Source organism: Suillus subalutaceus, assembly GCF_016647625.1.
Source record: "Suillus subalutaceus strain FC151 chromosome Unknown DFJ58scaffold_7, whole genome shotgun sequence".
Taxonomy (NCBI): domain Eukaryota; kingdom Fungi; phylum Basidiomycota; class Agaricomycetes; order Boletales; family Suillaceae; genus Suillus; species Suillus subalutaceus.
Genome location: NW_024540256.1, coordinates 215,029 through 227,251, shown reverse-complemented (window position 1 = coordinate 227,251; position 12,223 = coordinate 215,029). Strand labels below are relative to the sequence as shown.

The 12,223-nt window shown below is 48.4% G+C and overlaps 4 protein-coding genes across 4 annotated transcripts; 2 read left to right on the top strand and 2 right to left on the bottom strand.

The window, feature by feature from the left end:
* Window positions 1–511: 511 nt before the first annotated feature.
* Window positions 512–2,324, top strand: DFJ58DRAFT_713649 (aryl-alcohol dehydrogenase; the record flags this gene model as incomplete). Its single annotated transcript, XM_041383938.1, has 14 exons — window positions 512–542; window positions 604–663; window positions 720–783; window positions 844–880; window positions 935–1,012; window positions 1,078–1,230; window positions 1,374–1,391; window positions 1,450–1,525; window positions 1,650–1,750; window positions 1,798–1,852; window positions 1,874–1,892; window positions 1,949–1,999; window positions 2,057–2,187; window positions 2,239–2,324. 14 exons carry the CDS (start codon window positions 512–514, stop codon window positions 2,322–2,324), a joined length of 960 nt encoding a protein of 319 aa, XP_041249502.1.
* A 365-nt stretch (window positions 2,325–2,689) lies between these two features.
* DFJ58DRAFT_761231 (uncharacterized protein) lies at window positions 2,690–5,838 on the bottom strand. Its single transcript, XM_041388478.1, has 18 exons — window positions 5,575–5,838; window positions 5,429–5,519; window positions 5,359–5,368; window positions 5,176–5,301; window positions 5,045–5,123; window positions 4,879–4,995; window positions 4,774–4,831; window positions 4,659–4,721; window positions 4,507–4,606; window positions 4,354–4,451; window positions 4,067–4,297; window positions 3,931–4,007; window positions 3,773–3,878; window positions 3,517–3,723; window positions 3,325–3,471; window positions 3,188–3,268; window positions 3,062–3,133; window positions 2,690–3,009 (listed from the first exon to the last, which is right to left on the bottom strand). The coding sequence occupies exons 1-18, from the start codon at window positions 5,607–5,609 to the stop codon at window positions 2,863–2,865; spliced, it is 1,845 nt and encodes a 614-aa protein (XP_041249501.1). The 5' UTR covers window positions 5,610–5,838; the 3' UTR covers window positions 2,690–2,862.
* DFJ58DRAFT_910676 (structure-specific recognition protein-domain-containing protein) lies at window positions 5,839–8,400 on the top strand. Its single transcript, XM_041395197.1, has 8 exons — window positions 5,839–6,001; window positions 6,052–6,227; window positions 6,275–6,380; window positions 6,430–6,947; window positions 6,994–7,097; window positions 7,149–7,271; window positions 7,319–7,746; window positions 7,797–8,400. Exons 1-8 carry the CDS (start codon window positions 5,947–5,949, stop codon window positions 8,306–8,308), a joined length of 2,022 nt encoding a protein of 673 aa, XP_041249500.1. The 5' UTR covers window positions 5,839–5,946; the 3' UTR covers window positions 8,309–8,400.
* Window positions 8,401–8,489: 89 nt separating this feature from the next.
* On the bottom strand, window positions 8,490–10,400 carry DFJ58DRAFT_651927 (uncharacterized protein; the record flags this gene model as incomplete). Its single annotated transcript, XM_041381647.1, has 5 exons — window positions 8,490–8,717; window positions 8,768–8,974; window positions 9,024–9,146; window positions 9,197–9,315; window positions 9,368–10,400. 5 exons carry the CDS (start codon window positions 10,398–10,400, stop codon window positions 8,490–8,492), a joined length of 1,710 nt encoding a protein of 569 aa, XP_041249499.1.
* Window positions 10,401–12,223: the final 1,823 nt, after the last annotated feature.

Sequence of the window (12,223 nt, the reverse complement as noted above, 5' to 3'; positions counted from 1 at the left end):
CACTCCGACGTAACTCCGACGCTAATATTGCAGGCCGCTGGACGGCTTGTGCTCCTTGTCATTCACGTCGAGGTAGGTTAATTATAAAATGTGCGCAGATCAATCGATCAAGCAGTATATTCAAGAGGTTACGTGTTACATAGTAACCTTTCAACGTCAACGCGGACAGATTCAGACTCGACATTAACACATTTCATATAGCATGGCTCCTCATGACGAGTCAGCAGTACGCAGAACTGGGGGTACTGTGCTGGCATCCTTGCCTGACTGGTATCGTCCATTATTTTGTCAATCTGGTACTGTATTTGATTGACAGACGAAGTAACCTTCATAAGAACTTCTCCCACAAATTGGCTCGGAGACGATCATATCTGCCAGATCCCGTGAATGACTTGCCGCCGTTGCGCCGCCGATGATAATATTCCAATGTCTTTATTAACCTATAATGCGTCGGCTCCAAGCTCTCGGAATAGTTTCGCCGCTCCCAACCCAGCCAGTACTACTAGCGACTATGTCGACTACGCAGAAGGGAATGCCTTATGGTATGATATTAGTTGTTCGTTTATCGAGGTTGTTAATGGACTGACTACCACTGGCATAAAGTTCGCCTGGGCAACTCTGGGCTCAAAGTTTCCAAAATCATTCTGGGAACAATGCAGTATGGTGTGTAGAGCGTTTACTCGCGTGAATGATTAAAGCCACCTGATTCTTCAACATAGGTACCAGCGAGTGGCAAGATTGGGTTCTTGGAGAGGAAGAAGCCATCATCCACATCAAGACTGCGTGAGTACTGTTGTCGCATAACCTCAACGCCAAAGCATGTCTTTACTATCGATATTGAAGTTATGACGCGGGCATTAACACCTTTGACACCGCAGACGTGAGATGAAACATCTCTTCGCCTCGGGGATGAATTACTAATCTATAAGATTAGATGTACTCCAATGGACTTTCAGAGGTCGTACTTGGAAACGCGATCAAAAAGCTCAGCTTACCTCGGGATGAGATTGTAGTCATGACAAAGGCCAGACCTCTGATGTGTTGCTTGTTCACAGGTCTTGATTAAATGATCTTTAGGTCTATAGAGTTGTTGGCCGTACCCCGAGTGAAAGACTTTCCAAGCCAGGTGTACGTCCTGATCAACTAGGCTACGTTAATCAAAGGGGTTTGAGTCGCAAGTTAAGGATGTTGTCTCCTGTGGACTTATTGCACCTATCTGATCTGACACGAGTAGCATATCTTCCCATCCATCAAAAAGAGTCTAGAACGCTTGCAACTTGATTATGTTGATGTCCTGTCGTGTTTGTCCCGACCCGGTGTTCGATTAAAGATTCAAGGTTGACTGATTTCCAGGCAATCGTTTTGATACAGAGACCTCGATCGAGGAAACGGTATGTCAGCACCATTCCTCAGCTTCATAATCTATTGACCGACTTGCATCATGCTTAGATGCAAGCTCTGCATGATGTTGTACAGGCCGGTTATGTCCGGTACATTGGCATGTCTTCATGCTTGGCTTACCAATGTACGCTTTGACATCCACTCTGTCGTGTTTCCGATCTTAGTACACCTTCAGTCCAGGCAATGCAGAGTGAGACCATAGCTTTGGTGTGAGCGAAATGAATTTAACTGCATGCATATCTGTTTAGACTACGCGATCACAAACCATCTCACACCTTTCATTTCTATGCAGAACCACCACAATTTGATCTATCGCGAAGAGGAACGAGAGATGTTCCCGACACTCAAGGTTTGGTTTATTTGTTTTTGTCCCTTCCTGTCTCCTGATTATTGTAGATGTTCGGCGTTGGATGCATCCCCTGGTCACCGCTTGCTCGAGGACTCCTCACCCGTCCTCTTGGCTAGAAAACAGTTCGTGGAAAGAGCGATTCGTTAGTTGTCTTCATCTATATTTACGCATGAATCATCGATAAAATTAACGTTATAGTGCCATAAACTCCTACGTCCAGCATGAGTCTGATCAAGACATTATGAGCCGGTGAGAATGGTCACCCCTCGCCCCTCCATCCACTAGATTTTGAAGCAATATATATAGCCTCGAGGAAGTTGCGAAGAAGAAAGGCGCAAGTATGGCACAGATAGCCCTTGCTTGGTCGTTGGCACAAGACATCGTCACTGCGCCGGTCGTCGGGACCACGTCCTTGAAGCACCTCCAGGATCTTGTTGGTATGTGTCTTGTAATCAAAGAGCAGACGTCCTGAACTGATTTTTATTTAGGTGCCATTAATATCACTCTGACCGCAGAAGAGCGTAAGTATTTGGAAGAGCCTTATCAGCCAAAGTCTGTCTTTGGTCACAGATAAATTCCTGCCGATAGTTGAACCCACGAACCGGTGACTGATTCGAGATGAACATTTTTGGTCATGAAAGTCTAGTACACTACTACATTGAATGTATACCATAGCACCCACCGTGACGCAACGCATTCGTGCCCACTCGTGGTCGGCATCAATCAATGCAGGATCCGATGGTGTTCGCTGTCTCATTTAAAATGACAATGCTGTCTTTTCTTGATTGGACTCACATCAAACTGGGTTGATCTGGGCTCTGTTGGCTTGGCCACACGGTGGGGACAACACACGGCTTGTGTGTTTCACGATTCTACCATCACCTGCATCACTAGTCGTACCGGCGAAGCCATCTTGAACCTTGAGACAAGACGCGTCAGTAGCAGAAATGATCTCCGATTGCACTGCTGTGGTTCAGATGTGTTGATTCGAAATTCGTGTACTGAGAGTAGTTACAACATGCTGAGTCCAAATAATCAAGTCGGGTATTACATCGGTGGCGTCAGCCACCGGGACGGCTGAGAGTTCTGAATAATCGATCTATTGCTTCACACTATGCAAAGACGTCCTGGAGCCAAGTCTCATAGTCATACTCGGGTTCTCCGACCTCATTGTTTGTCGACGGTATCACCTCACTCAAGTAGTCGACTGCACTTACGGGCAACTGAGCCAGGCGCAAATCGAGTTCAGTCACAAAAGGCTGCAGAAAAGAATTTCATCAGTGCACAAGCCACCGAGTGAAAGTCACGCACTTTATTACCCGCAATTCCACGGAATGATTCGCGCAGTTGCTCTGGGGATGTTTGATCCTCTGTTATGTCGACCTTTCGCGAGTTGTCTGTAAGAATGACATTAATGTCGGAGGAGAATCAGCTCACCAAGAGATTGATGAAGGCTTCAAAAGTGACCGCGCCGTAGTCTTGTAACAGCTGGTCGTAAATATAAGTCATGTCCTCATCCTAATCGTTCAATGGCTTGATGAGCTGCGCAGCTATGCAGTGCATGATACACTCACTGAGTACACAAGACCTTGGCTTGCGAGAGCCGCGCTCGTCTCTGTCAAGCTCAACGTGTTGGTTTCGTCGCGGTCGAAGTACCGGAAAGTGCTCTCGAATTGCTCCAGTCGTGCGGGAGTTAGGTTAGTCATATTTCGGGAGACAATCTGGGCTGCATTAGTCAAGTGGGATGTGCTCAAAGAGATCCGGACCTGATTGTCAATAAAAGATATCTTCTTCGTAAGGCTCTGCGCCACAAGTCCTAGTTCAAACTCAAGGTCTTGACATGTGAACACGGTATAGTCGTTCTCTTCTACGTTTGCTACGACGCAGTCTTGCTCTGCCTTTGCTACGCGCATTAGGGCTTCAGATAACGTCGGCAGGCGGGTTTGAATTTCTTTAACTTGGTCTTGCTGGGTCTATTTCATCATACGTAAGCCCCTGTCTATTTGCAAGTTGGATACAGACCTCTAGCGGCCCCGCGACACCTGAGAGCTCCAATGATATAGCGTGTAGACGTTGCGAGAAATCATTAGCCAAATCCGCGAATTCTTTCCGCAACGACTCTTTGATCCTGGGCTACCCATTGAACATTGAGAGCGAGCAATGAAAAGCGTAGGACTGACTGTCGTATCTGTGCATTGATTGCCCGCGACCTTTTCGCTTCAGATTGAAGCAGGTCACTCCATGCATCGTCAAGGTCCTAGAACTCAATGTATATAATCAGGTAAAAAATTAACACATTACATCTTGAATACCCACCGAAAGTGCGAGACCAAGGGGAGGGATATATTCTCTCAGCCCGTAAGTCCGAAGCTTGATTTGTATGTTGCCAAGCAGTGTAGTGACATCTTGTCGCTCTGTGACCCATATGCGTTTGGTTGTGTGTTTGTAAGTTGTAAAAGTGGCAGATTGTTCTTTTGCATCAGTATATGAGCCGGTGAAATGGCTAGTTGACCACTTTTTCTGGACCTCAGAAAGTGCATGTAGGAGCTATGGGGACCAAAAAGGCGTGAGCTATTATAAGTAAGCGATGTGAGTAGACGCACGGCACGAGCTCGACGCTCGTAATCATTTTTGCTCGTCCAAACGGATTGCATTAGTTCAGCAAATTTTTCGACACGTCGGGAAACGGTTTCAGCTTGATCTATCCAGGTGATTAGTTGCATATGATGTGACAGCAAGTTTAGCTTCTAACGTACCCATAGTTGAAAAGGCGTGGAAATAACTTGCAATATAGGTCATGACACTGCGTTCGTCTGGACGCGTCGAATCGCACAGGTCCTCTACCTCGAGGAGTTGCTGCATAAGCAAAGGTAAGCATCTCCGCAAGCGTTGCCTAATGCGAGCTTACTGGGACACCAAGATGGTCTGCAGCCACTTGGAATGCCAGGCGAGTATTACCGTGTCGATCGAACTAAACAACGCAGTCAGGCACAATGCCTACGGATGCCTCCACTGCTACATGCCTTGTCGAGTTTGTCATAATCCAGGAGCTCGGGGCGATGACAATGGATTAATGCACAGCTGAACGAGTAAGTCAGAGGCGGATTACAGTCAGGGAGTGTACTAACAGCGCTAGCCCATCCGACCAACTTATGGAGAAGTCTTGTACATTGACTTCTTTGTAAGGCGCAGTTTTGCGTTGAGCCCAAAGCAGCAAGCCTTCTTTTGCCGAAAGGCCTTCCTCACTGAAACAGCCGCATTCAACGAGGCATCTTCTTATACGAATTGCCTTACCTGATGTCTGCGATGGTAAAACGCAAAACCAAGGTCCAGATCATACCCAAGATCAGTTTCAAGTTACCGTCGATGATGTCTAGACTCCAACAGGTTGGCTGAGTTCCTTCAGACCGAACTGTGCAACGTGCCTTCTGGACCAATATTTGTTAACTTGATACCGCGTTGTCGTATGAATTCCAGTGCTTTGTTGACATTCTCTGCCTTCTGGACGCGCATCCGGGGGTTCTTATTGTATCTTCCAAGGGATGTATCACCTGTACAACACGCGAGCTATCCACACCATATAGAATTGGAATGACATACAACCTTACCCATTATTTCCTGTACAGCACAGAACATAAATCATGATTGCTCGAGCTAGAAGACAATCATCCCTCTTACCATGAGCTGGATTAGGCGCACACCATCCGAAAGGTCTTGGACAAGCGAGTGCATGGGTGGATAACCATTTGCTTCAAGTTTGGTGTTAAGCCTAGATGGAAAAATGAGCTACTCCATCAACGGCAGTGTACGGTCAGGTAGCTCACCACTTGCAGAAGGTTCTTTCTTGAGTTGAATCCATTGCAGTTGACACTGGACAGCTAGTTCACTGTATAGTGCGGCCACCTGATCGGCGAGTAATACTTGAAACTTAGAGATCGCGTTGCCAGCTGATCCTACACTTTAGCTCGACGTGAAGACGTGCTCCTAGAGATGCTTGGTGGAGAACAGCAGTACTAGGCTAAGGTAGCAAGCGGCTAGATGATATCTAGTCTAGGCGTTCGCTTATATATAAGCAAATACAACTTCAAGACGCGTGATGATTTGTCATTGAACGCGTCGAGACTACTAACTCTCAACGTTCAACGTTGCAACCCCCATCTACTATCCTCTTTTGCTGACACCTTCTGTTGTCCGCTATGGCGACAACGCAGTTTGATAAAATTTATTATGGCCTTTCAGCTGAAGTTGGGAGTAAGGAGACTTCCCTTGATCTCACATCCTGTGTTGATGATGCCTGCTAGAATTTCGTGTTGCAGCAAGTGGAATGGCCTGGAAGGGCGAAGAGAATGATACAGTAACTGCCATACCATCTGCAGAAGTGAAATGGGCCCAATGGTATCGTGTTGCAAGGAACTTCCAGCTGCGAATAGGCTTGAAGGACAGACGGCGGGAAACTTTTGATGGCTTCTTGCGGGAGGTTGGTACAGGCCTTTGGAGATGAACTGCTATTAAGGAGTCTCGCAGGATCACGATAAACTCGCAGGCCTACTCAAGCAGCACTTTGCGGTGACCCTGGAAGTCAAAGATGTCACATTCAAAGGCTGGAACTGGGGTGTAACAGACATCCAAGGTGTGGCATACTTAAGTCTTCTTTATATTATCTCAAACATCTATTCCAGGACAAGATTTGGCGTTCCTCGTGTCAAACAAGACGGCTTTCGAGCTCCCTTTGAGCCAAGTAGCAAACTCCAACATCGCTGGTCGCACTGAAGTCTCACTAGAATTTGCCTCATCAACGCCATCTGGAAAGAAACCTTCCCGCAGCGCTCCAGACGAGATGGTGGAGATTCGCTTCTATGTCCCTGGTACGCAACCTCGTGCCCGAGGGTCGGACGCTGGCTCGCAGAAATCCGATGATGAAGCAGAAGGTGAAGGTGAAGGAGAAGGAGAGGAAATGAGCGCGGCACAGGCATTCCATGACGCCATCAAAGACAAAGCAGATATTGGCCAGGTTTCTGGAGACTTGGTCCTCAGTTTCGAAGAAGTTCTCGTCTTGACCCCTCGTGGACGATACGACGTTGACATGTTCCTTGACTTCTTGCGTCTTCGTGGCAAGACGTACGACTACAAAATCTTATATTCCAGCATTGCTCGATTATTCCTCCTACCCAAAGATGATCAACATGTGCTCTTCATTGTAAGTTATATCTACTTGATTTGACCTTTGACTAAAATCGTTACAGCTGGGATTGAGTACACCCATTCGGCAAGGACAGACGAGATATTCTTATCTTGTCATGCAATTTGCCCGGGAAGAAGAGACCACAGCGGAGCTTAATATGTCAGAGTAAGCCAACCATCGATGTCTGAACATGATCCCACCTCATATGCGAATCAGGGAAGACATCGAGAAGTACGACAGACTGAAAAAGAACTACGAAGACCCCACCTTTGAGGTCGTCTCGGGTGTTTTCCGTGCTCTATCCAAGAAAAAGATCATCAGCTTAGGGTCATTCAAAAGGTGAGCAAGTCATCCTGTGCTTAGACTTTTGCTGACTCCCGTCTCAGTCGCGATGGTCACCCGGGCATCAAGGCCAATCTCAAGGCCGTGCAAGGCGACTTGTTCATGCTGGAGAAATACATCTTCTTCGTTTCCAAACAGCCGACTCTCATCGAAATATCCGACATTCATCAGTGTGTCTTCTCTCGAGTTGGTGCAAGTATGGGTGCCACTGCAGCCCGCACATTCGATCTGAAGATTGTGACCAAGAGCGGCCCAGAGTACACGTTCACGTCGATCAACAAAGAGGAGCACGAGCCAGTCGAGGCCTACCTCAAAGACAAGAAGGTGAAGTTGAAGAATGAGATGGTGCCCGATGTCGACATGATGGCCGCTGGAGGTGACTCCTCTGACGAAGAAATGCAGAGTGTTGCGAGTAGTGGGGACGAAATGCCCAAGCCAAGGTTGGGTGGTGACGATGAGGATAGCGAAGAAGGTACGGATTTCTCTCTATGTCGTGTGATGGCTCTCATCCTTGTGTTGTAGACGAAGACTTCCAGGCCTCGTCCACAGACGAAGGTTCTCCGAGTGAAAGCGACTCAGATTCTGACGGCGGCGTTACTGCCTCTGATGCTAGTGGAGATCGCGAGCTGGCGAATGCTGCGAAAGGAAAGAAGAAATTGACCAAGAAGAAGGTGAAGGGCAAGGCAGCTGGCAGTGATGCAGGGGATGATGAAGACAAACCGAAGAAGAAGAAGGCGAAGCCCAAAGCAGCCGGTAGCGATGCAGGGGATGATGAAAATAAACCCAAGAAGAAGGCTAAGGCCAAGGCAGCTGGTAGTGATGCAGGCGATGATGAAGATAAACCCAAGAAAACAGCGCCTAAACCTAAGCCCAAGCCCAAAGCCAAGAAACAGGACGATGATGCTATGGATGTTGACGAGGAGCCGAAACCGAAGCCTAAACCAAAACCGAAACCAAAACCAAAAGCTTCCGGCCTTAAGGAAGGTGAGGAGGACGAACCCGTCAAGAAGAAACCCAAGGTATCTTCGGATTGAAACACTTGTGTACTTTTACTTGCTCCTTATTACTGTTCTCCTTGTTAATCATCATGATTTCAATATTGTATACATTTCTTTTGAATACAACTACAGAAGTATGTAGTTACAGCTTGCGATATACAATATTCCATGACACGAACAAGAGATGCGGGGTATATTCAGTACACATAAATGCACATTACGACGTGACGTCTCCTTTGTGTTTGGCCAGGAGAGAGCCAGGTTCGAATGTGACGGTAGCGGTAGCCGATGCACTGAAGGGAGCTGAGACACTAACGAGAGGCTGACTAGGACGCGTAGAGATGGACTGTTTTCTAGTTTGAGACCGAGATAGGTTATTAGAGATCGTGGTGGATTCCCCTGGTTTTGCGAATAGGACATGTCGTTCCTGGAAAAGAACATAGGACTAGAATATCAATGAGTAACAGGTTCGAGGGATCGAGTGCGAAGGCTTACTCGCGCTACGAGAATGGCTTCCATCCATCTCTCGCCGTCCTTTTGGTTACATGACAAGATATGAACATAGTCCGACACATTCTCAAATAGTGAGACATTGTCAGTAGATTTGATGGCGAAAACAAACGGTTTAGGAGACTTGTGTTTTCTGGTGATATAGTACGCATCGAAATTGGAGAGTGAGCACAGGAAAGTTTCGTCCTTTCCCTGCAACAAGCTTTGAGTTGGGTTTAAGAGTCCAAAGGGGATAGCGTACTGTATCGCGCTTGGCCAACCACAAGCTGTGCTCTCGCAACTCCATCCAACGTTTGCTCCACTTGCCCTTCTTGCTCTCATATTCGACATATCCGCGGTTGGTAGGTGAGCTTGTGGGTATATTCTATGCCGCCAGTTCGATAGGTTTCGGGTGGTAACAAATGAGAAACTTACCGAGCGGCTCAAGAAGGGTGCCAGGTAGGTGCGTTTGACCACAAAGGCATTCAGAAGTTTGTCTTTGTTCCAAGAAGCAGTGACATCTGCTAGTAGCTCGTAACTTCGGATAGGACGTTCTGTGATTGCGTGAGTCGTGTGATATCCACAGAAGATGTGAAACCTGCCTACCCATGCCAAAGTCATTCGCAAGCTCGAACAGCATCCAGACTGCCGTATTATCCAACGATCCTTGGCTTGCAATCAAGGCAATGACATCACCAGCATTGGTATTGGAGGTAATTTCCACTGTGTTGAATCTTTGCATATCTCCAATGAAGACCCGTTGCTGGGTGACCTGTACTTTTGGCGTAGGCAAAGGCTGAGACCGTGAATGTATCAGCTCGACGGGAGGGCGTTGAAGAATACGCTGCTCTGCATCCTGATCTACGGAGACACGAGGGACTACTGGTGTTGGTCTTCTACTATCCTCGCTTGGACGTGTAGACCTCAGTAGCGGGTCTGAGGCATTGCGAATCTCAAAACCATCTCTAGATGGACGGGTGACGGACTTGTCCCGGCGCACAGGCGGGTCTTCTGGTCTGCGCGAAGCGGTCGTCGGTCTACGTCCGGGACGTTGCGATAAGGATGGCTCTCGGCGTGGCTGAGCTGTATCCACAGTTCGTCCCTCTGGACGACGGAAAGATCGCATGGATCTCAATTGCCGATCTTGTGGAAGTTTGTCGGTGGTATAAGCCGGAATGTGTTGGAGGAACGCCATCTCGTCCACAGCTTGCGGACCGTGAATCCGTGCACCAGAACCAGAAATAGGTACTCTTGCGGGTAATGATGCAGAAGTAATCCCATTATAGGAAGTCGACGCGGTCGACGGAGGTGTCGCCATTTGAAGGTTTGCTAATTTCATCGCCAAATCATCAACGGGGAAAGGTTCGAGGGGAGCTGGCCTGCCACGAGTCCTCTCGCCTCTTGATGGGGCAAGCGAGGGTGTGACGGACGCAGAACGTTGTCGACCATGTATGACAGGAGGAGGAAGGGCAGGAACAGGAGGTCGTTCAGACGGCATTACTGCGCGAGTGCCCTTCGCACGCTGCATCTTCCGTTGGTAACGCTCGTCACGCAATTGCCTTCGAATAGACTTTTGGGCTGTGAGTGCCGTTGGCATGCTTTGAGCGAGCGGTACATCATCGTCAGAACAAGAAACCATTCTTGGGCGAACGGAACGTGTGCGAGATGGCGGCCGAGAGGAGTGTCCATCCACGCTATAGTAAACGGTACCGTTATCTCCCTCATCTGAAGAAGAGCTATAATCCGAGTCACTCCATGCTGGTGAACGTGTGCTTGGTCTACGCTCTCTGTCTCCATCGTCCCCACCGCCCTCGTAACCGTACCCTCCAGAACCATGGTTGCCAGAATGACCCCCCTCCTCTCTTCCTCCGTATTTATAGCCCCGTCTATCTCCATCACGGTCTCGCCCTGGGGGTGGGCCTCGTTGTCCAGGTGTGCCATCACCGTCACGCGGAGCATCTTCATGTCTTGGTGAGGGATGTGGTTTCTTGTTTTTGGGTAGGTCGTGTAAGATGCCAGGCATAGTGTGAAACGACCGTGTTAGGTCCGAAGATGTTTCAGGAGAGTAAAAAGAGGTGTATGGTGTGGGTGTGACTTTCGGGTAAGGGGTTCCAGATGTCACCTTCGAAGGTAAGTCCCAGTCTGACTCCGAATAATCAGAGTGCGGTTGTGTGTAGTAGTCAAAATCAGAGTGATAGCTGAGAGGATGATCTTCATCTATACCATCGACCTCGTGGGCGAAAGACATTTCCGAACCTTGAACGTGGCTGACAGGAACACTATTTTGATCGGCCACACTTGTGGACCACGGGGAAGATGATATGGACGAGGAACGTGAGAGCGCAGATGAAGAAGCCTGAGGCGTAAATGAAAGCGACGGAAGGGAGTCGATGTCGGCATCATCAAGCTGTACTGAGGCTGGTCTTCCATTGGTGGAATCAGAGCTACTCTCGGAGTCGCCCGGATCTGTGGGTATTTTCTCTGACATTGATGAACACGCCGGTGAGGGGGGACCTTCTAAACTGAGAGTGAAGTCTTGTCTGGTATCCAAAGGCTCTGGCATTTGCGGGACAGTAGCTGCACGCTGCCGCTGTGAGGGCCCCGCTATTGATTCCGCAGAAGAAGCAGCTGTGACACCGAGTTGGGAAGTAGGTTTCAGGTCCCATGGTTCGTGAGGTAACCGAGCGCCAGGGGTTCCCTTACGAGGCTGATGGTAATCATTAATGCGAGCGTCATCAACGCCAAAGAAGACATACTTTACGTGGGATACCAATATTCATTTGAGCCAGTGTGTACAAAGAGGGTAATGATGGTCGAGGAGAGAATGCCGGTCTGGTGTGAGCGGGACGAACTTGACCGTGACCGGATGACTTCGGACGTTTGGGATTATGGTGTCGAAGGTATGCTTGAGATGGAAGTAGTACAGTAGATGATCTCGGAGGATGCAATGCAACAGAAGGAATGGAATATGCACCCGGGCGTTCTGAAGATGGAATCACAGAAGGGGACGAGTGCAAGTTGGCAAAGGGGTCCTCGTCCAGTAAGGGAGGCGACGTAGCGGGTATAGGGATGTTTAAACCCTTCTCGAAAGCAGCATTATAGGTGAGCGTGGCCGCTGAGAGGGAGCGAGCTCGTGACGCGCTACTTGAGGGAGAAGTGGATGTTTGGAAAAACGGTGGAGTGAGTAGTGACTGTAGTGAAGGTCGTTTCGTAGGAAACTTGACGTGAAGCAGGCTGCTCTTCTTCGAAGGCGGAAATGATTTGGACTCAGACGAGAATGGGTCCAAAAAGTCTTCCATCATCAAAGTAGATAATTCTGGAGAGAAGGCAAAGGGTTCGTTGATCTGAGTCTGGGAACGAATGTAGATGAGCACTGTCTTTTGCCATGCCACGGAGGAACTATAGTATAAAGAGGGTGAAATTGTCACATTGTTGCTAGCGGGAGCACGTGATTAGATTGCA